The sequence below is a fragment of the Oncorhynchus clarkii genome, chromosome 2 (assembly GCF_045791955.1).
Source record: "Oncorhynchus clarkii lewisi isolate Uvic-CL-2024 chromosome 2, UVic_Ocla_1.0, whole genome shotgun sequence".
Classification (NCBI taxonomy): Eukaryota; Metazoa; Chordata; class Actinopteri; order Salmoniformes; family Salmonidae; genus Oncorhynchus; species Oncorhynchus clarkii.
This window is the reverse complement of record NC_092148.1, coordinates 51386004-51413772: the sequence shown is the minus strand read 5'-3', so window position 1 is coordinate 51413772 and position 27769 is coordinate 51386004. Positions and strand designations below refer to the sequence as shown.

Here is a 27769-nt window from a genome sequence, read left to right as displayed (position 1 = left end):
AAGGTATCAGAAATACATCAAAACACAATAATGTTGACATAAAGACCCCTGCCAACATATCAAAATGTTGTTTTGGAGAAATTAATTGTAAGTTTAAGTAATATTGCCTTGTTGCTTGTAACTCTGTTATCAAAAACCGCATGAGCAGGAAGGATAATGAAAGTTCATAGAGGTAACAAGTAATGGTATCAATTAGTTACAGTGATTTAATTTATAGCAATTTTGATTATTAATAATGAAGTGATTAAAACTCATAATTCCATTAGCAAATCTGAACCTATCACAGACATTTGTTTCACAAGTTTGGGTAGCGCAGTACAGTACAGTACAATACAATACAGTGAGTAGAGCACAGTAGAGTACAGTATAAAACAAGTACAATACAGTACTGAGTACTGTACAGCACAGTGTGTAGAGCACAATATATTGTACTCTACTCTGCTGTGCTGTATTGTACTGCACTGTACTCTACTGTGCTGTGCTTTGATGTCCAAACGTGAAACATGAGGAGAATGACATTCGTATCCATAATTATGCATTTCTGTGTAGTAGAGATCAGGGGCCCATGAGGTAAATCTGTTACCGTAACTCAGTTATCAGGTATAAATCTACTTCACTTGCTGTAGTTCAATAACCGAAAGAGATTTTTTTTCAAACTCAAGGTGCCATGTCATAGCTGATACCCCATTCTTTATGCAGACATCATCTAATCAGAATTCGGAGCAGGTATTTAACGTTTTTGGAAAACGTGGTCACATAAAAATGACCAAAGTTTGCATCTGGACAGTTCTCCCACTAAATTAGTTTTTGTGTATAGACTTGCATGGTTTGTTGAACTTTGAAATCAATGTTTTTTGTTTGGTATGCATTTTCACGTGAAAAACTGAGGCAAAGCGGCATTCCGTTACTGTGGAATTGCCCTTTGTCTAAAGGATCGAATACCTAGGAGCCACAAGCAACAAACAATCCTCTCAGAAAGAAGCTGACATGGTAGAGAAACGCAGCCTGGCCGCTATGCTTTTCAATGGCTCATCACTCTTTGTGGTTGCCCTGGGCGAATGTCAAGTTAGGGTAGCTTTCAAACAGGGTCACTCATTGGCAGGGAGGGTATGGTATTATTTGGAGAGATTGCATTAAATAATGTCCTCTTCCTCTGCTGCCCTACATATCAGATCTGCACATTCTGCAGAGGCAACCGGGTCTGAACTGCATTGTAATCTCTCTCTCTATCTGTCTCTTTCTGTGTGTGTACTTGTGTGTGCCTCTAATCCTGCTGTCTAGCTGCAGTGTATGTGTGGGTGTGTGCATTTGTGTATAATCCTTCTGTGCCGTGTGTATATGTGCGTCTGTAATCTGGCTGTGTGTGTGCATGTGCGTAGGTGCAGTGTAGTTTAATCCTCCTCTGAATGTGGGCATCTGTGCACGGGAGGGTGTGTGCATGCATGTGCGACATGTGCACTGCATTTCAGTATGTGTAAAACACAGCAGTAGTGAGGTGAAATGAGGCCTTGATCATGGGATACTTGGCTTGATCTCTTAATTGGGGAGTTGGGGGCGTAGTGAGAGGCAGGACTCTGTAGAACAAAGGGGACGGGAAAGGAGTCTGATTAACATAATCCCCTGCCCATCACTCCCAAAATCCCTTGGAGCTATAGCTAACCCAACGACTGGTGGGTGAAGTAGGGTGGGGTTGAGTGAGGGTACACAGGTTTAGTCGTTTACTCCACAAGTGTTTAGCGTTCTAGTGCAACAGAGTACCACACAGGCAAAGACTGAGCCACTGCCACGCAGCAGCCCCTGGACGGATATGCATGCCTATTTATAGCTAATCCTGTTTCGGTGAGGTCGTGCTCTCTACTGTCCCTGAGACGGAGCAATCGGAGTTAAGCGCCGCTGGCGTGCTGTCGTCGTGCAAGAGAGGGCTGGCAAAGGATGCAGCTAGGCAGCAGACCGGGCTCCATTTGTGTGTGTGACCGTTGATGGGCAGATAGACAGGGCTCTTCTGGATGTTTCTGACATGGCGGATTCCCTTCACCTCGACACACGAGCCCTGCCCCACCGGCGGGCCCCCTCTGTGGCTCACCTGTAAGTGACTCCGCCTTGACATGAACTATCATATCAAACCAACATAAACAATCATTTGTGGGCTCTTGGGTGATTTCTTGGATCTCATTGGATTTGCAGATCATTTTATTAGAACGAAATGATTCACTTTTTTGTTGGTCAAAATAAGACATTTGCATTACCAGTTGTGAGAGCTTTTTAGAGTTAGAATAGAATTTTAACAGCTTTACCAATTGTTTATTTATCCTTTTGTTGCATGTTATTTGCTCTGTCACGCTAACAACCCACGCACATGCTCACACTGTGTCGTAGCAACACATACAACCTGATTAATATATTCTCTGTCTGAGAATGCATTTACGGGAGGATAGGTAGGTACCACCATAATAAGATTAGGCATCTATGTAGCTGGAAGCAACACGACTTGGCTTAAAATGTTGCCATGTCACCAGCTGTTTGAATCTACGTGTTTCCGTGAACCTTAACGCTGTTTTTTTTACGGAATTTAAAATCAAAACATTTCCATTTGATGACGTATCGACGTGGGAATTGTTGTCTTTTTAAGTCTTTTTTATTTTTTTTTACAAATGTATTGTAGTGAAGTCATCAAATAAAGAAGGGAGATACAGATAGAGGGGCATGCAGACAGAAAGGGCTCTAGTGAGAATTTAACCCCTGCCCAAAGGGGCTGGATGTGTGATCGGAAGTCATTAGCGGTGCCATTAGACCCGACTCAGGACTATCATTTCAAATAGACTTCAGGATTGTGCCTGTTGTTGTTGTATTGATGGCCTCAGTCGAGAAGGAAAGCTGTCCAAATGAATGACTTAACCTCCCCAACTTTGACCTTTACAGCAGAAATCCATTGACTCATTTTCTCCTGTTGTCTTTGTTGTTATGGAGCGCTTTACTTCTTCATCCCTTTTCCCTTTGAAGTGTCATCGATTCATCATACTTTAATGCACACACACACACACACATACAAACTCGAGAGCACACACTACGAATGCACATCGCACATCACATTGCATCCAGGCACGCACATCGCACACACACAAACACACACACACATTTGTGTTTCTCCAGCCTCCATTCAGCATTAAGACAACAGAAAAAGATCATTGACGAGAGAGTCAGGTTTTTTTGTGCTTGCCTTTACGAGGTCTTTCAATCATTTTCATAGTAACTGAGATTCACAAAGACCAACGTGTAATGGATGGAAGAGAAAAACATGCATGCTCATCAGCGGGGTCATGAGGCTACTTTCGTTCTGTTGAAATGCAACTAACATCCGCACATGTTTATGGCTGAATTCTTTCTGCTGGCAGTGTATGAATTCAAAGGCAGAGAACGCCATAGACAGAGATCCTGGGGGAAGGTCCAAACTGATATAAAAGGTTCTGACATTAAAGAGCAGAATGCTTCCAGCCAAAATATATCTTAGGTCAATGCTCTGTATCCTATGAGTCATTTTTATAGAAATATTCATATTTTATATTGTTCACATTATTGCCTAGATTCGACACACATTTTCTAATGACTTGCTCCCTGAAGTTGTAGTGTGTCCCGAAGTTGATGAATATAACTTAATCAGCTTCGGTCCGCGATTTGGCATCATTACACTTGCAGTGTCACTAGATCAAGTGGAAGGGGGTCTCATCCCGCAGGACCACATTGCAGACCGATGCCAGATCTTACAACGCCTGGATAGGTATTTAACACATACGTTTACCACATCTTATCATATAGCAATCTGATGCCTAACTGCACAGTTGATGACGTGGCACGCAACAATTGGTTGCCGCAATGCAACGCCTGCCCATCTAGACGGGCAGGAACTAATCCATCACTGTATGTTACAGGTGACCCTGTGACGTTATGTTTGTTGTTGTATTGTGGCCCAATTATTCTAGGCTATTTAGGCTAGAATGTGCTCAAACCATTTGGTTATAACCACACGGCTCTAGTTTGTCTTGTAGTGAGATCTACATAATCAAAACGTTTCACCAAAAACAAACCTTTCACCGGTACGAGGCTGTGAAAGAGTATTTAGTGGTGCAATTTCCTTAATTAAATAGAAAGTGCTCACCTGTTTGTGCTTGAGGGCATAAAGTAGACCTCGGAATACAATCAAAATTGTCAAGAGAAGATTGTGTTCCACGGCCATTCGGTGTCAAACAGAAGTGAACAAAAAACATCTGGTGGCCTGTGTTATCTATCCAGTGTACCTCCCTTGAGTAGGAAGCTCAGTCTACCTGTAAAGGTTTCAACCAAGGACGGGTACATTCCAGAACACGGTACATTCCCTGGTTGTGATTGTAAGATATTCATCCTAATTCAGTGCCTTTTAATTGTTCTCTAGTCTGCATTTTGACAGATGTAATTCACCACAGGCAAAGTAGAGCTGAATGGACAGTGGTAGTGAAAACGCTCGTGAAAAAATTATGGGGTGGCTGTGTCTTCACTTTTCCACAGTGTCTCCCCATCACAGTGTTAGTGGCTCTCTCGGGGAAGGCAAGCAGTGACTGTAGAGCGCACCGATGCCACAGATTGTCTAATTAGATTAAGGAAGAAGCTTTCCTGAGATAATCATTGAGCGAGCCTTTTTCCCTCTAATGAAGCCTGCGTCGGTCGAGCGTGTGCACTGAAGGTCAAACCTTGATTTTCAAAGGAAGAGTTGCAATTTGGACGTAACCCTGAGAAGGGTAACTATCTGGATACCCTCTGAGAAGTGCTGGTAGATGCTACTAAGGGGATTATGGGGATGTTTCTGGAGTTCTGTGAAAGACACTGCCTTCCCTAATCGGACCTGTGGTCTTACCGTCATATACCTCCTGTTGCTATGACGATAGGAAAAGGGTGGATTTCTAGTAAGTACACAAAATCTTTTGGTCAACGCAGAGGCAATCTCTAAAATTAATAGTGAGTGTCAGTATTAATTGTTGTACGGAAAATGTGTCATGTCTCTTTAATAATGCTCAAACTGGTTCCATCTGCTACCGTTGTAAGGCGTCGTCCAGTGTCACTTGTTAGCAGTGCTTGCACGGTGTCATTCCTCGAAGGGGTTATACTTCTTATTGCTCCGTGTGGATACAAATAAGAGAGGCCTGATGTCTGGTGTTTGAGTCTGGGCCTGCTAATCTGGTCTCCCTCCGTCACAGACACTGTCTGATCAGCTGTAAATTACAAGACTTTCTCGACCACCAAATCGACTCCAAGGATCGATGTTTTCAGGCGTCACAGTTTTCATTGCAAGGCACACCCCATCGTGCTGACAATTAGTTGCACCCTGTGTGTTATTATTAGCCCCACTAAGCTTAGATGTGTCAGTAAGGATGAGCAGATAGGTCCTCAACATCTTTGGGTCCTTTTTCCAGCATTTCTCTCCAAATTTCAAGTACACAAAATCAAGTACACTTTGCCCAAAGCTGATCATTTCAGGGCCAACGTGTCAGTTTTTTTTTATGTAACTGAACTAATTTGTGCCTTTCCGGTCTTAAATAGACTTCGCAGGGCCTTGTGTTTAAAGCCGGCTGTCACTTTGTGTACTGGCCAGTGGGTGTGAGTGTCAGACAGGCTCACCCCTAACAGAACTCTCACTTCAAGTTGATTGAGTCCAAAAAACAATTGATTGATTGATTGACTGAGATGGGATGTCTAGAGCTATACCAGAGACCATCAAAATGTCCTCATCATTTCAGGAGAAGGGGAATGATTTGATGGTCATGTCATCGTAGAATTCTGGGTGAATTCTTCCTCAAATAGCTTTTCTATACAGAGGCTGTGGAGAAGCTTGGCATAAACATTGCTAACATTGCTCTAACAGACGTGTGTCTCAAATGGTAGATTCCATATGTGGCTGGGAGATCCTGTGTGGCTCATTTGCTAGAGCATGGCACTTGCAAAGGCAGGGTTGTGGGTTTGATTCCCACGGGGGACCAGTATAAAACAAATGTGAAAATGTCTGCACTCACTACTGTAAGTTGCTCTGGATAAGAGCATCTGCTAAATGACTGACATGAAAATGCAATATAAAATGTTTACTGCAAATGTATTGATCAGTAGTACGTTGACGGGAGTATCAGTGTACCTAAATGATTTGGGGTTCAATGTTATTCTTTATTAGTGTGACATTACTAGATAGCATTTCAGCCATATGCGGGATCAGGTTCCTCATGTCAACATGAATGACTTCAGAGATAAACAGAAAGACCTTTACTCAATATTTTTTGTTTGCCTTTTCAGATGTAGCCTTGTGAGGACTTAAGCCAACATCAACAGCCAAGATGAGAGAGTGGGCTTACAGGAATCAAATTAAAATGGCTTTCTACATGTCCAAGTCATGCTCTAAGGAGTCAAGCGACGTACACCCCTGAGAAATAACAGCAGTTTATGGGAAATACCGTATTTTGCCTCTGAGGATTTTACTTGCCTTTTTGGGAAAGCCTCTCTCCACCACCCTTGAGTGGTGCGCTGTAGAGGAGACATGGCCAGCAACTCATTCCGTGGGTCAAAGCGTGGTCGACATGCACAGGCCAATCATGATGTTGGAGACTTCAACTGCTCTCTCAAGGAGCTGCGGTCTCTCATGGAACTCAGGGGACCTGAGGGAATAGCTAGAATCCAGGAATGTTACGGAGATGTCGAAGGACTATGTACCAGACTAAGAACATCACCTATCCATGGTAAATATGCTGCTGAGCATCTTGCTTTGTGTTTTTGTTCTTTTTTTCAGGTCTGGTGCTTCAGACACCAATTCTCCTATTACTCATTGGGGATAGGCTTAACTCCAATCAGCCTTTTGGGGGCCATACGCCTTTTGGGGGCCCTAAGTGAGATTTGGTTGGGCCCCCCTGCAGCGAATTGTAATAATTTACAAATTGAAAACCCCTAATTGAAGTAATGGACGTATTAAATGTATGAGTTGATTGCCGATTCATCTGGTGGCTGAAATTGACGTCAACCCGACCCCCCCCCCCCCCCCCCCCCCCAATTACAAGTTTGTGAATACAATAACAATTCAAAATAGCATCTACAACTGCCATGCAGAATGATTCTAGATACTGCATTCATTCCATTGGAGTTGTCATGAGTTGCTCCTCCTACGCCAATCTCAAGCCTTTTAGCACAATGTCTTGTTGAGTTTATTGAGGGGAACTGGTGTGGGCTACGGTTTGGGCTCTGAGTGGAAGGCACTCTGCAGGGCCCGGCTGTCACTTCTCTACACATGGGGATAACTCACACTTTTCACGCAGCACCGATGACAGCTGTGAGTCGCTCTGGGTAAGGTTCTAACAGATTTCCCCACCTGGTTTGTGCAACATTTGCCCATTTTGTTATTTTCAACATTTTTCAAGCTCTTTCAAATTGGTTGTTGATCATTGTTAGACAAATATTTTCAGGTCTTGCCATAGACTTTCAAGTAGATTCAAGTCAAAACTGTAACTTGGCCACTCAGGAGCATTCGCTGTCTTCTTGGTAAGAAACTCCAGTGTAGATTTGGCCTTGTGTTTGGCCTAGGTTATTGTCCTTCTGAATGGTGAATTCATCTCCAAGTGTCTGGTGGAAAGCAGACTGAACCAGGTTCTCCTCTAGGATTTTGCCTGTGCTTAGCTGCATTCCGTTTTCTTTTTTATCCTGAAAAACCTTCTAGCCCTTAATGATTACAAGCATACCCATTACATGATGCAGCCACCACTATGCTTGAAAATATGGAGAGTTGTACTCAGTAATGTGTTGTATTGAACTTGCCCTAAACACAACACTTTGTATTCAGGACAAAAAGTGAATTGCTTTGCAGAATATATTTTTTTTCTGCACAAGCTTCCTTCTTTTCACTCTGTCAATTAAGTTAGTATTGTGGAGCAACTACAATGTTGTTGATCCATCATCAGTTTCCTCCTCTCACAGCCATTAAACTGTTTTAAAATCACTATTGACCTCATGGTGAAATCCCTAAGCGGTTTCCTTCCTCTCCGGCAACTGAGTTAGGAAGGACGCCTGTATCTTTGTAGTGACTGGGTGTATTGCTACACCATCCAAAGTGTAATTAATACCTTCACCATGATCAAAGGTATTATTTTTACCCATCTACCAATAGGTGCCCTTCTTTGTGAGGTATTGAAAACCTCCCTGGTCTTTGAGGTTGAATCTGTGTTTGAAATTCAATGATCGACTGAGGGACCTTACAGATAATTGTATGTGTGGGGTACAGAGATGAAGAAGTAATCCCGCTTTGACATTATGGGGTATTGTGTGTTGGCCAGTGACCAAAAATCTCAAATGCATACATTTTAAATTCCGGTTGTAACACAACAAAATGTGGGAACTGTCAAGGTGTGCTAATACTTTCTGTTGGCACTGTACATACAATTAATACATTAATTTGTAAACATGTATAAGCATTAAAAGCATTACAACTAAAATCCTTTTTATAATTCAGAAATATGCATTGATACACATTTACTTGCAATTATAATGGCTTTTTCATGTATGTTTTTGCCAGTTGTAGGCTGTTGGGAAACAGGAACCAGCTTTACTCAGACCAAGCCGTTTTATAAATCCCTATGTGGATGGAATGATGTTAGATGTTGTTTGGCTAACATGTTGTTTGGCTAACATTCATTGGCCATGAACCTTTTCCCATGTCGATACTGCTATGCTTGTGAGGATGCCCTGTTCTGCTCCAATCTATACCTGAATTTGTCAGTCAAGAGCACACATAGCGTACACAGGCCAAATTGTGACAAGCCTTTCAGTGCTGCTTCTCCATTGTCCTTCTGCATAATCCCGTTGGTGACCTTTTGGTGAACTCTTAGGGAATGGGATTTGAATGGGATTCTCAGATTACAAAAAACATTTCTAATCCTGCCGCATACATGATTCCCAATTTAAGACTATATAAGAAAAGGAGTACAGTTACAAAGCTATGTGGCACACACATACATTTTGCACTATAAAATGCAAATGGCAGGTGCTCGTATAAAGGCACCCACATACTAGGTTTGGTTTGCTCCTGGCAGAACTCGGCTAGGCGAAGGGAACATCTGTGCTTCGCATTCTCCCTTAAATGAGAAAAGAGTGGCAATATAACTGTTTGTCCTTCTTGAGACGCCATAGCAACAAGTGCACCTCCTCAAAATAGTCCAAAAAGAATCGAAGATAACTCCAGAAATCTGTAATTCGGTGATAGGGTGAAGAATCACGGCAGGGTTTTTTTTCTCCCTGAGTTGGAATCTAACCTTAAAGCGTCAGAAGAAGCAGCATTGCTTAGAGGGATTTAGAGGGAATAAGCATACTAACCCAACTCAGGCCAGAGAAGGCCAATGCTGTGCTGCATGGAGTCACAAAAGCAGCCATTTGACCTCTACTGCAGTGATAACAATGACGTCATCAGCTCTCCAGGGGGAACGCAAGATAGGTCACGTCTCATGATATTAGTTCAAAGAGCTGCACCCTTACTCTTTGATTACAATTAAAGTTCAGTCTAATTTAGTTACATCTACCAGTCTCCTGGAGCATAAACAACAACATATAATATATATATATATATATATATTACTCCTTTTCTCCTCAATTTCATGGTATCCAATTGGTAGTTACTTTTAATTGTTTTGTGCAGAACTGTTTTTTGCGGCTCATATGATCAATTGTAGACCATCTCTCCTCATTCGATGAACTTTCCTGGTTTGTTACTCTTCATTCCTTGATTGACGCTTTGTGCCCGCAAACAGCAATGCTTGTCATCTGGAACTGCTAAAAAAAAATATTTAATCCAGATGTTCGCCACAACAGAGAGCAACGTCTCTGTTACGCACACCTCGTTGGTGGCTCTGACCATTTTACTCTTTAGGTACGTTAAATACATACACACTCAGGGCAGAGTTGTGACTTCTATGTTCATGTGTAACTCACATGATCGCAAGGCTTTCTTCTCTTGTCTCTCTGATGTGTTGTTATCGTAGAGCCACTAGTCATCTCTGTTAGATGGAATGAGAATATACGAGGAACACACGCTGCTCCTGGTGGGACGTCTTTTGCCGGGTTGCCTGTCCACATAGCTCAGAGATTCATTTGGCTTGCTTTCTGAATCAGAGCGGCAGAGGCTGAGTCACATAATGGAAATGTAGCTGTTTGTTATTCATAACTTTGTCAGTGATTAAATGTAAAGAAAAGTACAGTGTCACACAGTGAGGAATTCATCGATGAAATCCTTTCAGCGAGAATACATGTCCAACAAAAAGGTTTTGGTGTGGTTTTGGGGTCGTTTTCTTATGACACGTGCTATTTACGGACTGTCGAGTATGCTGTCTGAGGGAAGATGGAGGCTTGTGCGTTTTGAAAGTCATTGATTCCCTGCTGTTGACCTCGAATGCCTGTGCTGACGACCCTCGTGGCAACGCTTCACGGGCTATATTCACGGCCCTGTTTTGTCATGAACACAGCCCCATGCAGAGCCACCTCAAAGGTCTGAAACGTCAACGTTTTTGGAAAGCCTCCAAAAACAAGCCAAGCTTACCATTCTCGACAGGTTCTGTCTCTGCCGTTCCATCTGTGAACGTAGAACAAATCTAAACACAGGTCTGCACTGCGTTGTTCTAAAAAGAGAGCTCAGCCAGGAGAGAGTCATGCATGCATTTGCTCATGTTTGAATTCTAGACAATGCAAATGCCTTACAGTTGTTCCTGATCCCTTTCCCTCTTTTGTCTCTAGGTTTAGGAGGCCATGCCGACGACATTGCCAGGAGGAAAGAGGAGTTTGGACAAAACGTTATACCTCCAAAAAAGCCAAAAACATTTCTTCAGTTAGTGTGGGAAGCGTTGCAAGATGTGACACTAATCATCCTCGAAGTGGCAGCCATCATTTCATTAGGCCTTTCTTTTTATAGACCTCCAGATGCCGAAAGGGAAAGTAAGTATCTCCTCTCATTTGAAATGCCATGTATTCTTTTTTTTTCTTTTTTTTTTGTTGAATTTTTACCCCTTTTTCTCCCCAATTTTCGTAGTATCCAATTGTTGTAGTAGCTACTATCTTGTCTCATCGCTACAACTCCCGTACGGGCTCGGGAGAGACAAAGGTTGAAAGTCATGCGTCCTCCGATACACAACCAACCAAGCCGCTGCTTCTTTAACACAGCGCACATCCAACCCGGAAGCCAGCCGCACCAATGCGCCGGAGGAAACACCGTGCACCTGGCCACCTTGGCAAGCGTACACTGCGCCCAGCCCGCCACAGGAGTCGCTGGCCCTCCCTAACCCGGGCGACGCTAAGCCAATTGTGCGTCGCCCCACAGACCTCCCGGTCGCGGCCGGTTACGACAGAGCCTGGGCGCGAACCCAGGACTCTGATGGCAAAGCTGGCGCTGCAGTACAGCGCCCTTAACCCCTGCGCCACCCGGGAGGCCTTGAAATGCCATGTATTCTAATTGATTTATCACCAGATCATGAATATTTACTCAGTCAAATACAAAATGATCAGATTGTTGCTACTTTGCACCTGTAAACTTCATGCATGCAGTCATACAGTTTCCACGTGTCTGGTTTATGCACTTTACTTTCTGGCGATTGTTTATTGGACAGATACTTTGGAATTCGTCGGAGGCCAAAACAAGTAGCTTAGATCTAATTTCAGATGTTTTACTGCGTCTTCCCGAGGATGTTCACAAAGTTTTGTTTGATCTCATGTCTCTGACTTTATTGGCACAAAGAGATATCAATTGGTACAAAATGTGAGTAGCCTGCCCATTGAATAATCACACAGGGATTTAGTCTGATACTCTTGATACACTTCAATCAATCCATAATCCCATTCTTCAAAGGACTCTTTAGAGGCATAGTGGGTAGCCAGTTTTACTTCCTGCGATCAAGACAGTGATACTTCCTGTCTTATAATCATGGTAGGTTACTTTTGTAGGCTACTTTCTGTGGAACTCACTGTAGCTGTCCCTTTGGGTAATCACTAGATGGCCATGCTACCAACGACAACATTGGCAATGTCGTCAGAATGAATTAGCCATTTGTCCTCGATTTAGGGTTAAGGCCTAGGCTTAAAAACACAATTCTGGAGGGATTGCATTGTACTTCTGTTCTTTGTAGCATGTCCAGAAGGTGACAACTGTCCCTCTTTTCAGATTGTGGAAAGGCAGCTGGAGGGGTGGAGGATGAGGGGGAGGCAGACGCAGGCTGGATTGAGGGTGCAGCCATCCTCCTGTCCGTCGTCTGTGTGGTCCTGGTGACAGCGTTCAATGACTGGAGCAAAGAGAAGCAGTTCCGCGGGCTACAGAGCCGCATCGAACAGGAGCAGAAGTTCACGGTGGTCCGCGGAGGCCAAGTCGTCCAGGTCCACGTGGCTGAGATCGTAGTCGGCGACGTTGCACAAGTGAAATATGGTATTGGTCCTGAAGGAAGAGTGACCTGCGTATGTATGTGTGTGTGTGTCCGTGAGAGCTTGCCTTAAAACCAAAGAGCATCTACCATCCTACGTTTGATATAACTTTCTACCCAACTTTTTCCACTACTCTGAATCTGGGTTAAATGAGCTAACTCACCCAGCTGGGCTGTCTGATGTTCATGTATGGTGTGTATGTTTTTTTCCCAGGTGACCTTCTTCCTGCTGATGGTGTGCTTATCCAGGGAAATGATTTGAAAATCGATGAAAGCTCTCTCACCGGGGAATCCGACCATGTCAAGAAGACTTTGGACAACGATCCAATGCTGCTGTCAGGTAATGATGATGAGCCTTCCTCTCTTCATATAACGTGGCTGATGTCTAGATGCAGATCCAGTTTGGATCGAGCTGGGCATCGCCCAGAGGCGTCGCTTCGTTTGTTCTTTCCACTATGAATTAAGGTGGTGGTAGTGGTGGAAAAAGTACCCAATTGTCATACTTGAATGAAAGTAAAAAATACCTTAATAGAAAATGACTCAGAAAATGATACTACTTCAATAAAAGTCTAAAGTATCAAAAGTAAATTGAATTGCTAAAATATACTTAAGTATCAAAGTAAAAGTATAAATCATTTCAAATTCTTTATATTAAGCAAACCAGTCTGCACAATTTTCTTGTTTTTTAAATTACAGATAGCCAGGGGCACTCTCCAAAACTCCGACATAATTTACAAACAAAGCATTCGTGTTTAGTGAGTCCGTCAGATCAGAGGCAATACGGATGACCAGAGATGTTCTCTTGATACGTGCGTGAATTGGACAATTTTCCTGTCCTGCTAAGCATTCAAAATGTAATGAGTACTTTTGGGTGTCAGGGAAAATGTAAGGAGTAAAGAGTACATTATGTTCTTTAGGAATGTAGTGAAGTAAAAGTAAAATATGTCAAAATATAAATAGTGAAGTGAAGTACAGATTCCCCCCAAAACTACTTAAGTAAAAAATACTTTAAAGTACTATTGAAGTACTGTACACCACTGGGTCCCTTTTCTTTTCCATTGTTGTTTTCATTTGCTGTTTAGCCTGGCATCTTATTACTGTCAATCAATCTTCATAAGTGCGCCTTGGAGTTAACAACTACTTGAAACAGCATGATCTTGCTATTCCTGCATAAATACTGTTAGGCCATACTCATGTAATTAAATATTTAACGCATACCCCTCTTCACTTTTCAAAAAAATATAATCAAATTTTATTAGCTTGCTCCCCTCACAAAATTTGTATCCGTTAAACATTTAAATGCATTTGTATGGCCTTACTTGTAAAAGAAAGAAATATCTTTTACTGTACCATTTTAGTTGGAGAAATTATATTTGTCAGGTTCCTATGACCATGTCTCAATGGCTGTCCATGTTTGTCTTCTGTCAGGTACCCATGTCATGGAGGGTTCTGGGAAGATATTGATCACAGCAGTAGGTGTCAACTCCCAGACCGGCATCATTTTCACCCTGCTCGGAGCCGGCGAAGACGAAGACGACGACGAGGAGGAGAAAGCAGAGAAGGAAAGGAAAAAGAGGGAAAGGGAGGAGAAGAAGAAGGAGAAAGAGAGGAGAAAGAAAGAGAAGAAAGAAAAGAAGGACAAGAAGGACAAACTGGACAAGAAAAGTATGTGCAACTAGATTAAACTTTTAGTCATCTGTTACACAACATTTGTAAAAAACTCACCTCATCTCTATTGTATTTGGTTGAGACTCACCATCATAGGAGTAAACGTAGAATCTAATTGTTTTGAAAAACCCTTTCCAACAATATGTGTTATAAGATATTCCATGATGCTATCCTATAGGGCCTACAGATGCTATTACATTACAATTTGCCAGTGGCATGACATAAAGCTATTTGCCACCATAGAAGGTGTCAGACAAGGTTATTAAAATGAAATAAAATGTTATTTGTCACATGCTTTCGTAAACAACCGGTGTAGACTAACAGTGAAATGCTTACTTACGGGTCCTTTTCCAACAATGCAGAGTTAAAGATAAAGATACAAAATACACAGGGAATAACAATAACGAGTAAAAAATAACATGGCTATATACAGGGAGTAGAAAATAACAGGGCTATATACAGGGAGTACCAGTACCCAGTCGATGTGCCGGGGTACGAGGTAATTGAGGTAACTATGTACATATAGGTAGGGGTAAAGTGACTAGGCAACAGGATAGATAATAGACAATAACAGCAGCTATTGTGTTGTGTAAGTATGCATATAGTGTGTGTGTGTATGTTGGGGTGTCAGTGTAAGTATGTGTGTGTGTGTACAGTTAAGTGTGTGTGTGCATGGAGTCAGTGCAAGAGAGCTAGTGCTGAGCAATTAGTGCTTTTTGAGGTCGTTTCGGTGGTTGACTTGACAAACGCTGGTTGACTTGACAAACAATACAAACTGGCAACAGACAAACAGAGGACACAGGTATAGGTACCCAGGGGATAATGGGGAAGATGAGCGACCCCTGGTGGGGGGTACAGACAAGCACAAGGACAGGTGAAACAGATCATGGCGTGACAATTACTGCTTACTAACCGTAATTTATTCACATTACTTTACTTTAATAAAATATTTCAGTTGTTGTGTATATTACATTTGTTTTATTTGGTGACTTTATTATTTCATTCCAAGTCAACATCTCATCTCCATTGAGCTGCTGTTCTTCAAAGTAAATAAGGCATACTTTTATGAATGCTGAAATACTAACTATCACTTAGATCATACATTTTCAGGTAGAGATACCTCGTGAAGGAACTGCTCTCTATCCCTCTCGATCGTACATTATTTTGGCTCTTCTCTCTCTCTCTCTCTCTCTCTCTCTCTCTCTCTCCCTCTCTCTCTCTCTCTCTCTCTTTCCATGTCTGCCCCTGCACTAACCTAACTTAGCAGGTAATAAAGAAACACACAGAACGGACAAGTACGAATGCAATGGATTGTGGTCATTGTAGTTAATTAGCACGTTTTCTGCGCTAAACTGATTTATCTCAGAAACTGCGCACTGAGCTCACAGAAGAAAAGAAAATAAAGGAAATGGAATTAAAATAATGTAACCGATGTTGGTCAATCAGTTGTTTAACTGAAATGTTATGTTTTATCTTCTTTTTTTTATCGCTCAGCACTAGTTAGTGCAAAAAGGATCAATGCAGATAGTCTGGGTAGCCATTTCATTAGCTATTTAGCAGTCTTGTTTGTCAGTCTTATGGCTTGGGGGTAGAAGCTGTTCGGGGTCCTGTTGGTTCCAGATTTGGTGCACTGGTACCGCTTGCCATGTGGTAGCAGAGAGAACAGTCTATAGCTCAGGTGGCTGGAGTCTGACATTTTTTGGGGCCTGCCTCGCCTGGTATAGTGGTCGTGTATGACAGGGAGCTCACCACCCTCTGTTGCGCCTTCCGGTCAGGTGCCTTGCAGTTGCCATGCCAAGCAGTGATGCAGCCAGTCAAGATACTCTCAATGGTGCAGCTGTAGAACTTTGAGGATCTCTGGCCCATGCCAAATCTTTTCAGCGTCCTGAGGGGGAAGATGCACTGTCGTGCCTTCTTCACAACTATGTGGGTGTGTGTGGACCATGTTAATTCCTTAGTGGTGTGGACACTGAGGAACTTGAAGCTCTCAACCCACTCCACTACAGCCCTATTGATGTGGATGGGGGGCGTGCTCACCCCTCCGTTTCCTGTAGTCCACGATCAGCTCCTTTGTCTTGCTGACATTGAGGGAGTGGTTGTTGTCCTGGCGCCACACTGATCTCCTCCCAAGAGGCTGCCTCATTGTTGTTAGTGATCAGTCATACCATCATCGTGTCGTCAGTAAACATGATGATGGTGTTTGTCAAACTTGCTGAGCTGTACTCAATGAAAAGCATTCTTACATAAGTATTCCTTTTGTCCAGGTGGGAGAGTGCAGTTGGAGTGAAATAGAGATTGCGTCATCTGTGGATCTGTTGGGGCGGTATGGAATTTGGAGTGGGTACAGGGTGTCTGGAATGATGGTGTTGATGTGCTACGGAGGACTGTTGCTTGGTTCAGTGTTGCTTGCCTTGGAGTACGCATCGAAGGAATTTAGCTCGTCTGTTAGGCTAGCATCGGTGGACATTTCGCGGCTGGGTTTCCCTTTTGTAATCTGTGACAGCTTGAAAGCCCTGCAACATTAGCTCCGTATTAACTGAAGGGGTCAAAGAATAATTCCTGAAAGTAGTCAAATGAAATTCAACGAAGTTCAACGATCTTGAGTTATATGATGTGTCTGCCAGTGGCGTGAGAGTGACATGCACTTTCAACACTCCCACTCAGATGCTGTGCCAAATAGAGGAAGTTCCCACCTTACACCACAATACACAGACAGAGTATCTGCAGCTGAATCTTGGTGCAGGTTAATTACGGCATGTAAGAGCGCTATAGAGGATGCTGACTTATAGACACAGTTGGTTAACATCTCAGTTAGTTAACTGACTGCAGATGGGTCCGTTGGACTAAGGACGTTACTTCTCCTGACATACCAGGGCTACAAAAAAACGTTACCGCCTGTGAATTAACCAACCTGGTGCATAGCCGCTAATTGTGTTAGGGGAGTGTTTTGTTTACATTTGTCGTCGCAATATCATTGATCAGGGGATTCTCAGAGTGAGTGAGGACTGTATTAGGGAGTTAAGACAGAAATGTCAGAGCATTCACGCCTCATAGTTTCCACTTCAGTGTCTAAGGGCTAGCCGTCAAGGGAACTCACATCCAAGGGAACATATTAGAACTAAAAGTGTTTTGCCACTCTGCAATAGTGAGATGCTCTTTGCTGATGTGTAAATGGACAAATGATTAACTGCAGTCGTTTATTTTTTTTCCACAGATAAAAGAGATGAGAAAAACAAGAAAGGTAAGTTTGTCAATGAGTGCGTTTAAATCCACAGTAATGATTTGATATTAAACGGATTATGGGAGTAGGCAGATTATGCAATAGTCATGTAAAACGCCTTACTTTGCTGATCTTAGAGCGGCCAAAGGTCAAAATCGCAGTAAGTATACGCCGATTTAAAACACCTGGTTTTCCGAGTTATCTTTCAAATTATTGTGACATGAAAACAGCTTAATTGGCGTTCCAGCGGTGTGTTTGATCTGAAAAACACATGCTTTTTTTACATGCTTTGCAAAAATAACAATTTCCCTAATAATATAAAGTTTGTATGTGAAAACTACTTCTAAGACCAAACATTCAGTATGTTCCTAGGAAAGACGCCAGTATCTTTGTAGTGACTGTGTGTATAGATACACCATCCAAAGGGAAAATAATAATTTCACCATGATGAAAAGGATATTAAATGTCTCCTTTTTAAAAACCTCCCTGGTCTTTGTGGATGAATCTCTGTTTGAAATCCACTGCTCGCCTGAGGGACCGTAGACATATTTGTATATGCGGGGTACAGAGATGAGGTAGTCATTCAAAAATCATGTTGAACATTATTGTTGCACACAGAGTGAGTCCATGCAACTTATTGTGTGACTTGTTAGGCACAGTTTTACTCCCGAACGTATTTAGGCTTGCCATAACAAAGGGGATGAATACTTATTGACTCAAGACATTTCAGCTTTTCATGTTTAGTTAATTGGTAAATATTTCTAAAAACACAATTCCACTTTGACATTATAAAGGTTTCGTGTGGAGGCCAGTGACAAAACAAATCTTAAATTGAATCCATTTAAAGGCCGTAACACAACAAAATGTGGAAAAAGTCAAGGGGTGTGAATACTTTCTGAAAGAGCTGTACCTCACTAAGTCCTCAAACTAGATTTGTAGTATATGGCTCAGGTTAGATCTGAAGGGTTGACCAAACTAAACTAAATTCATAGTATAGGGCTCCGGTTTGTGCATGAAGTGTGTATAGTCTGAATGTGGCCCTGTGTGTCCCTGACGCCATATGGTCATGTGTGTGTTCCTGTTGTCCGAGCAGCAGGTGCTCTTGACTCCGTTCATGGTGATTAGGACCAAGGAGATTACAGCTCTTAAGCTCAGCAGCTGATTCTTCCCCATGCCTTTCTTCCCTTAGCTAACAACCTTTATGTACTGTTTTTGGATCAACACACTTACAGACACACATACTGTACACACTTACAGACACACATACTGTACACACTTACAGACACACATACTGTACACACTTACAGACACACATACTGTACACACTTTACACGCACACATACTGTACACACTTACAGACACACATACTGTACACATTTACACATACTGTTCACACTTACAGACACACATACTGTACTCACTTACAGACACACATACTGTTCACACTTACAGACACACATACTGTACACACTTACAGACACACATACTGTACACATTTACAGACACACATACTGTACACACTTTACACGCACACATACTGTACACACTTACAGACACACATACTGTACACATTTACAGACACACATACTGTACACACTTTACACACACACATGCTGTACACACTTACAGACACACATACTGTACACATTTACACATACTGTTCACATTTACAGACACACATACTGTACACACTGACACACACAAACTCACTCACACATTTGCCTGGATGAACAATGTCCCTTTACTTCACTTTTAAAAGTTTTGAGCATATAGGGTTCTGGTGCGTGTGTGTTTGTGCTATTACAGAACGTGGGCATGTTTTGGGATGATGGTGGAAGAATTTGTTTGTAAAGAATCTCAGCCTAGAAGGAGCCATAATCCCCAGGCTCGGATTAAGGACTGTCAACCAAACACCACAGCGTCGTGCGGTGTATCACACAGAACAGCACCCCCTATCTGTTTCCAAGCAGTAGCAGTGCCATCTCACGATGAACCCTTACACACCAATGTACTATTTTCCCGACTATTTTTCCCATTTCATGCTTTTTTTATTCAGCTGCATCAACAATCCTTGTTTAAATGTCTTTGGACTCGTCCTCTCCTCTCCCTCAGGTAAGTCTCAGGATGGTGCAGGCGTGGAGATGCAGGCCCTCAACAGTGACGACGAAGGGGAGGAGAAGAAGAAAGCCCACCCGAAGAAGGAGAAGTCTGTGCTCCAGGGGAAATTGACCAAATTAGCGGTGCAGATCGGCAAAGCGGGTAAGACCATCACAAGGGAATTCTGAATGTTGAAAAGTGTGTTTGATTTCCGCAGCAGCTTGTCCCAGCTTGTCATTATTGCAAATATTTATCTCATTGTGTACAGTGCACTACTATCTTTTCCTCTGTCCAGGCCTGTTCATGTCAGGGTTGACAGTCATCATCCTGATAACTCTGTTTATGGTGGACACCTTCTGGATCCAGGGCCTACCGTGGATCGCGGACTGCACGCCCATCTACATTCAGTTCTGCGTCAAGTTCTTCATCATTGGTGTTACCGTGCTTGTGGTGGCCGTACCCGAAGGTCTCCCCCTGGCCGTCACCATCTCACTTGCGTATTCTGTCAAAGTAGGTATCACTACTTTGTCACTACTATATTACTATAGTATATATATATATATATATATATATATATATATATATATATATATATATATATATATTACAGACAAGAGCAATTAGGAAAATCATTGCCAGATCCCAAATCATAGCCTCCTCTCTTCCTCAGAAAATGATGAAAGACAACAACCTGGTGAGGCACTTGGATGCCTGTGAAACCATGGGCAACGCCACAGCCATCTGCTCTGACAAAACGGGGACGTTAACCATGAACAGGATGACCGTGGTCCAGGCTTATCTGGGAGACAGGCACTACAGGGTGGTTCCTGAGTCTGACCTCATCCCAGGCAAAGTCTTGGACCTGCTCATTATGGGCATCGGAGTCAACTGTGCGTACACATCCAAGATCATGGTAAGTGAACATACTTCACTTGAGACTACGAGTTGAGGTTTTCACCTCTGTCAAACAGAACACAAAGAGATGTGCAATACAGCTCTTTTCATAGCAATCGTTCATTGACATCTGAGCAAATATGTTGAGTGCCAGGTCAGGGATTTCAAGCCAGGGACAAATCCTCTTGAAATCTGAGAACTCAGACTTTCATTTAAATCATGCATTGATATAATGGGACATTTTCGTACAAAGTATCAGTTATGTTAGTTGATTTGAAGTTTGGAACTGACCTTAACATGTAAATGGTTTGTCTCAGTCTCCTGAGAAGGAGGGCGGGCTGCCACGCCAGGTGGGCAACAAGACCGAATGTGCCTTGCTGGGCTTTGTCTTGGAACTGAGACGTGACTATATGACCATCCGCAACGAGATCCCAGAGGAGAAGCTCTTCAAGGTCTACACTTTCAACTCAGTCAGGAAGTCCATGAGCACAGTGCTGAAGAACGCAGACGGGAGCTACAGGATGTTCAGCAAAGGAGCCTCCGAGATCCTCCTAAAGAAGTAGGCTGGCACTTTCAGTTTCTTGCTTTCCTGCAAATTAACTCGGTGAACTCTCCCAGTATTATTTGTCCCGAAACCTAATATAGATTTCCTCTTTGTCTCATCGCAGGTGTTGTAAGATCATGACAGCAAGCGGGGAGGCTAAGGTCTTCAAGCCCAGGGACAGAGACTATGTGGTGAAGAATGTGATCGAGCCCATGGCCTCCGAGGGCCTGAGGACCATATGCCTGGCCTACAGGGACTTCCCCCCGGTCGACGGCGAGCCTGACTGGGAAAACGAAACTGACATCCTCACCGGCCTCACCTGTTTGTGTGTGGTGGGCATCGAGGACCCTGTGCGGCCAGAGGTAAAAGGGCAAGCGGGATATGCCCAATCAAGGTCCTTGTTGCAAAGGTCCAATGAATTCAAGGAGGTAGATGTTTGTGGTGATATAACCCTCAACAATGTACATGTATAATTCCCCTGAAGGGGAGAGCAGGTCTTTCTAAGTGTGTTATAAACAAAACACACATTTCCATAATCGGAAAAATTAAGTATTTTTCTTCCACCCTAGGTTCCTGACGCCATTAAGAGGTGTCAGCGCGCTGGCATCACGGTGCGCATGGTCACAGGGGACAACATCGACACGGCTCGCGCCATTGCCAGTAAGTGTGGCATAGTGCACCCCGGAGATGACTTCCTCTGTATAGACGGCAAAGAGTTCAACCGACGGATAAGAAACCAATTGGGAGAGGTAATATTCCTCTCTTTCTCTCACAAAATGAATCTGTTTCTGTGAAAAAAAATGTTGATGATATTGTGACCCAAGAAACAATCTACTTCCAGATTGAGCAAGAACGCATTGATAAGATTTGGCCTAAACTCCGTGTGCTTGCAAGATCCTCACCCACTGACAAACATACTTTAGTAAAAGGTATGTTTGGGGGGTATTTTTTCATTTATCACTACAGATACATTTTTAGGTCTTACATATTATTATTATTATTATCTATCTAGATGATGCTTGCCTCTGTTCACAGGTATAATGGATAGCACTGTACTAGAACCAAGACAAGTTGTTGCTGTAACAGGAGATGGCACTAATGACGGCCCTGCCTTGAAGAAAGCGGATGTTGGATTTGCCATGGTATGGTGTTTTTATACTTCAAGATCTGGCGTATCTTATACCCCATCAATATTTCATGAGTATGTTGTCTCTCTGATTTGACCAGACGGGTACTTTTGGTCCTGCGACTAATGCGCTGTGACATGCTGTGCCCACAGGGCATTGCGGGCACGGACGTAGCCAAAGAGGCCTCAGACATCATCCTGACAGACGACAACTTCAGCAGCATCGTCAAGGCGGTGATGTGGGGGCGGAACGTCTACGACAGCATCTCCAAGTTCCTCCAGTTCCAGTTGACAGTCAACGTGGTGGCTGTCATCGTGGCCTTCACAGGAGCATGCATCACACAGGTGAGACACTGTATTGCTGTCATGTCCATCCTTCCCATCTTGTCTTTCTGCGTGAAAAGGGGACGCATCGGTCAACTAGAGAGCGGCTGACTCACTATAGGGAGTTTTTCTAATTTTCTAAACTCTACAAGTTACGACAGTCTTTGAAAAGTGAGGGGCTATACATAAACCAAACTACATCTCCCCCCAGGACTCTCCTCTCAAAGCTGTCCAGATGCTGTGGGTGAACCTGATCATGGACACCTTTGCCTCCCTGGCCCTGGCCACTGAGCCCCCCACCGAGTCTCTGCTGCTGAGGAAACCGTATGGCCGGAACAAGCCCCTCATCTCCCGCACCATGATGAAGAACATCCTGGGCCATGCTGTCTACCAGCTCACTGTCATCTTCACCCTGCTCTTCACCGGTGAGTAGTGTTGCAAAGGGAGGGTATATTACTGGAAACTTTCAAAGTGGCCCTTTTGGGTAATTCAGATTATCACAGGTGTCTGTAATTATGTCTGGCCCTATCTGTGGCCTAATATATATAAAATAATACAATTAATGAAAACATTATCCCAAGAATAAATAGTGAATACAATTGGTGTTTAAAATGAAGGTTTCAGCAAGCCTGTTCCTGGAGAGCTACCGTCCTGTAGGTTTTCACTCCAACCATAATTTTGCACACCTGATTCTAATAATTAGCAGGTTGATAAGGTAAATCAGGTTAGTTACAGCTGGGGTTGGAGCGAAAACCTACAGAAGAGCAGCTCTCCGTGAACAGGGTTGGAAAGACCTGGGCTATAGGCTAGTCCTGGAGCAAGAGTTTTTGGCCTAGGCCTAATAAATAAGTAAAATATTCGGAAGAAGCCTTTGACTCTCCTCCTGAACTGCCACTTTAGGCCTACACAGCACCGCCATTGGTTAGGCAGCACACAAAAATGTTTTTGATCAGCAAGAACAGAGCAGGCCAGGGCTCAGGGAGTAATGGGCGTAATGCAGCCTAGTTGTATTTGTACCATCCCAGCAGCAGCTATATTAGAAATATAACTTTGCTCTGTGCCTCTCAGAGGATGCACTTCGTAGCCTATAGCCTATTGATATTGCCCGCCCAGCAGAGAATCAGAGATAAGGGGCAGCATCAAGCACACAAAGATAAACAACTCAAACACTGAGAAATATTGAGATTTCATCAATTACAAATTACATGACCCTCCCCTGGACTAGATAAAACATTTAAAATAAATTAATTTCCTTGATTGGAATTCTAAAATCATGACTCTCCCCCATTTTCCTCCAGGTAACCTTTCTCTATTTTAAGATCCATCCCTAGACAGTAGTGTAAAGTACTTAATTAAATATGGCGGACTCACTAAACACAAATGCTTTGTTTGTAAATTATGTGTTTTAGTAGGCCCCTGCCTAACCGCTAAAACATAAAAAAAATATTGTGCTGTCTGGTTTGCTCAATAAGCTCAGCAAAAAAACAAACGTCCCTTTTTCAGGACCCTGTCTTTCAAAGATAATTAGGTAAAAACACAAATAACTCCATAGATCTTCATTGTAAAGGATTTAAACACTGTTTCCCATGCTTGTTTAACGAACCATAAACAATTAATTAACATGCCCCTGTGGAACGGTCTTTAAGACACTAACAGCTTACAGATGGTAGGCAATTAAGGTCACAGTTATGAAAACGTAGGACACTAAAGAGGCCTTTATACTGACTCTGAAAAACACCAAAAGAAAGATGCCCAGGGTCCCTGCTCATCTGCGTGAACGTGCCTTAGGCATGCTGAAAGGAGGCATGAGGACTGCAGATGTGGCCAGGGCAATAAATTGCAATGTCCGTACTGTGAGACGCCTAAGACAGCACTACAGGGAGACAGGACGGACAGCTGATTGTACATGCAGTGGCAGACCACGTGTAACAACGCCTGCACAGGATCGGTACATCCGAACATCACACCTGCGCGGGACAGGTACAGGATGGCAACAACAACTGCCCAAGTTACACCAGGAACGCACAATCCCTCCATCAGTGCTCAGACTGTCCACAATAGGCTGAGAGAGGCTGGACTGAGGGCTTGTAAGCCTGTTGTAAGGCAGGTCCTCAATAGACATCACCGGCAACAACATCGCCTTTGGGCGCGTCCACTGTCGCTGGACCAGACAGGACTGGCAAAAAGTGCTCTTCGCTGACGAGTGAAGGAATGAGCTTTACACCGAGGCCTGTACTCTGGAGTGGGATCGATTTGGAGGTGGAGTGTCCGTCATGGTCTGGGGTGGTGTGTCACAGCATCATCGGACTGAGCTTGATGTCATTGCAGGCAATCTCAACGCTGTGCGTTACAGGGAAGACATCCTCCTCCCTCATGTGGTACCCTTCCTGCAGGTGCATCCTGACATGACCCTCCAGCATGACAATGCCACCAGCCATACTGTTCGTCTGTGTGTGATTTCCTGCAAGACAGGAATGTCAGTGTTCTGCCGTCACCAGCGAAGAGCCCAGATCTCAATCCCTTTGAGCACGTCTGGGACCTGTTGGATCGGAGGGCCATTCCCCCAAGAAATGTCCAGGAACTTGCAGGTGCCAAGGTGGAAGAGTGGAGTAACATCTCAGAGCAAGAACTGGCAAATCTGCTGCAGTCCATGAGGACGAGATGCACTGCAGTACTTAATGCAGCTGGTGGCCACACCAGATACTGACTGTTACCTTTGTTCAGGGACACATTATTCAATTTCTGTTAGTCACATGTCTGAGGAACTTGTTCAGTTTATGTCTCAGTTGTTGAATCTTATGTTCATACAAATATTTACAAATGTAAGTTTGCTGAAAATAAACGCAGTTGACAGTGAGTGGACGTTTCTTTTTTTGCTGAGTTTATAAGGAATTTATACTTTTACTTTTGATACTGAAGTACATTTGAGCAATTGCATTTACTTTTGATACTTAAGTATATTTAAAATCAGATACTTTTAGACTTTTACTCAAGTAGTATTTTACTGTGTGACTCACTTTTAATATCTTTACTTTTACAGTATGACAATTGAGTACTTTTTCCACCACTGCCCTTTGATATAAAAAGTGTATACTATATATGAATACTTTTTTTTACTCAAGTATAAATTACCATAGCTACTACAGATTTCCATAGATTGCCAAAGATTCTGGTAACTTTGGTAAATTACCAGTAGCTTTGCAACCCTACCGGGTGAGTACCGCCTGGGTTCAAATTAGTTAGTCGTGCCAATTGGACATCTAACTTTGTCCTTTATGAAGATATGAAAGCAAATGTATTGATCTAATAAATGACTTGATCCGTATTGCTTGTCTCCAGTGGGCCTTGTTATTATGTACCTGTATGTTTCCACCACAGGAGAGCAGATTTTCGACATTGACAGTGGGAGGTATGCGCCTCTCCATGCACCTCCCTCGGAACATTACACCATTGTTTTCAACACCTTCGTCATGATGCAGCTCTTCAATGAAATCAACGCTCGCAAGATCCACGGCGAGCGCAACGTCTTTGACGGCATCTTCAAAAACATGATCTTCTGCTCCATTGTGTTCGGAACGTTCGTCATCCAGGTGAGCTAGCCTTCGGATCCATACAGGATATCCACACAGAGGAGATTTCATATTGGACAGAAAATAACATTGCTCTCAAATCACCCTGTGTTTTGTTGTTCAGATTGTGATCGTTCAGTTTGGAGGGAAACCTTTCAGCTGTGTGGGCCTCAGCATCGACCAGTGGCTCTGGTGTGTGTTCTTGGGCTTTGGATGTCTTCTATGGGGCCAGGTGAGATTCTCACAGGTTTCTAATGTCTTCCAATGATCTACTTGGCTGTTATGAAGCTTTGTCACAAATGTTTTGTCACAAATTAGTGACAACATTTGAGTTCCTGTCTGTTCATTTCTAGGTGGTCACCACTGTCCCCACTAGTCGGCTGAAGTTCCTGAAGTCTGCAGGTCATGGTACGCAGCAGGAGGAGATCCCTGAGGATGAGCTGGAGGAGATGGATGACCTGGACGAGATCGACCATGGTGAAATGGAGATGAGAAGGGGGCAGGTGCTCTGGTGCAGAGGCCTAGGCAGGATCCAGACTCAGGTTTGTTTGATCAACTCTAAGTTACATCTCAGCTTACAATCATCCCTCAGCTTTACACCAAACCAAGGATTCAAACTCAGGATTGTGCTTTAACTTTCGATGGGGACTCAATACTAAAATTTTGACTGTCTTCATCCCCAAACCATCCAGATCCGTGTAGTGAATGCCTTCCAAGACACTTTGTCCCCCTACGAAGGCCTGGAGACCCCTGAGTCCCGCAACTCGATCCACAACTTCATGACCACCCCGGAGTTCCGGATAGAAGACTCGGAGCCGCAGATCCCCCTCATCGACGACACAGAGGGGGAGGACGATGCTCCCACCAAGCGCAACGCTACACAGACCCTGCCCCCACCCTCGACGCTGGCAACCCTTCCGTCCACGCCCAACCAGAACAATAATGCTGTGGACAGGATCATCCCCTTATACAAAGAGAGCCCAAAGACTGGCGGGATCCACCAGAGTGCTGCGCTGCCGCCGCGCCCTGGGAGCCCGCTGCACAGCCTGGAGACCTCCCTCTGAGCTGGGCTCTAATACCAGTAATTACCCACTCACCTCAGCCCACTTAACAATACCAAGACGTGGGGAGAGAGGGCTTCTGGAAGCCTCATGGGTTTCTGTTTTTACTTATATGTTTGGTTCCTAAAGCATTTTTGGGTCTTGTATCGAGGAGAGGTGCACATTTTGCGTGGTGCACATTTTCATTTTTATTAAATGAACAGGGAGACTGGTATGCATTGCTGTACATCAGCAGTACTTCTAAAGAATTCACGCATTGGCTATTTATATTTTTATGATTTCATTCATGTTGTGAAAGCAACCCTGTTTACACGTTTGTGAAACTTTGACTGTCCGTGAAAAACCAACGTTATAATATGTACAAAGTGGGGCTGCATACTGCAAAATGAAAAAATAAATAACGTATTTTAGATATTTCTGTCTTTTAGGAGAAAAGTAAGGTTTCTGTTGAAACTGAACTAACATGCCTGCAGGTACTATTTGGTGTGTTTTTGTCTAGGTACATAGAAATATCTAGCGAAGTAATAAGAAATTGGTTTTAAATGTTTATAAGAAGACAGGAAAATAACTGGGAAAATGTCCTCAAATATCCATGTTCACACTTCCACACTGTAAATATTAAAAGACATGCTCCGGTACTTTGGCGACTAAGAAATAGTTTTTTAAACCTCCAGCTTTGGGCTGGATGTGTCAATATGTAGTACATACCTGCATAATCTATGAGCATAATTACTGTCTTATCTCAATTAGCCAAGAAATCCTTATTTTGAAAGTGGTTGTTTTCTTGAAGTTTTGCACCGCAATTTTCCCAACATCCCCC

The 27769-nt window shown here is 43.2% G+C and overlaps 1 protein-coding gene across 2 annotated transcripts; it reads left to right on the top strand.

Moving 5' to 3' along the window:
* Positions 1-1948: 1948 nt before the first annotated feature.
* LOC139369559 (plasma membrane calcium-transporting ATPase 1-like) lies at positions 1949-27769 on the top strand. Of its 2 annotated transcripts, none has more exons than XM_071108807.1 (21): positions 1949-2085; positions 6310-6749; positions 10777-10974; positions 12194-12451; positions 12661-12786; positions 13875-14111; positions 17329-17355; positions 19447-19593; positions 19727-19941; positions 20102-20344; positions 20643-20884; positions 20994-21231; positions 21439-21618; positions 21711-21798; positions 21905-22011; positions 22149-22340; positions 22531-22744; positions 25698-25909; positions 26013-26120; positions 26242-26430; positions 26581-27769. In XM_071108807.1, the coding sequence occupies exons 2-21, from the start codon at positions 6551-6553 to the stop codon at positions 26950-26952; spliced, it is 3792 nt and encodes a 1263-aa protein (XP_070964908.1). In that variant the 5' UTR covers positions 1949-2085; positions 6310-6550; the 3' UTR covers positions 26953-27769. The 2 variants fall into 2 exon arrangements, with proteins under 2 accessions (XP_070964908.1, XP_070964916.1); XM_071108815.1 differs by lacking the exon at positions 1949-2085 and adding an exon at positions 4696-4934.

What these genes read in the sequence shown, in the direction of transcription:
- LOC139369559 (XM_071108807.1), top strand. Translation starts at nt 6,551, where the DNA reads ATGGCCAGCAACTCATTCCGTGGGTCAAAGCGTGGTCGACATGCACAG. An exon ending in CGTACACATCCAAGATCATG is followed by an intron (nt 20,345 to 20,642) that starts GTAAGTGAACAT and finishes GGTTTGTCTCAG; the next exon opens with TCTCCTGAGAAGGAGGGCGG. An exon ending in CAAACATACTTTAGTAAAAG is followed by an intron (nt 21,799 to 21,904) that starts GTATGTTTGGGG and finishes CTCTGTTCACAG; the next exon opens with GTATAATGGATAGCACTGTA.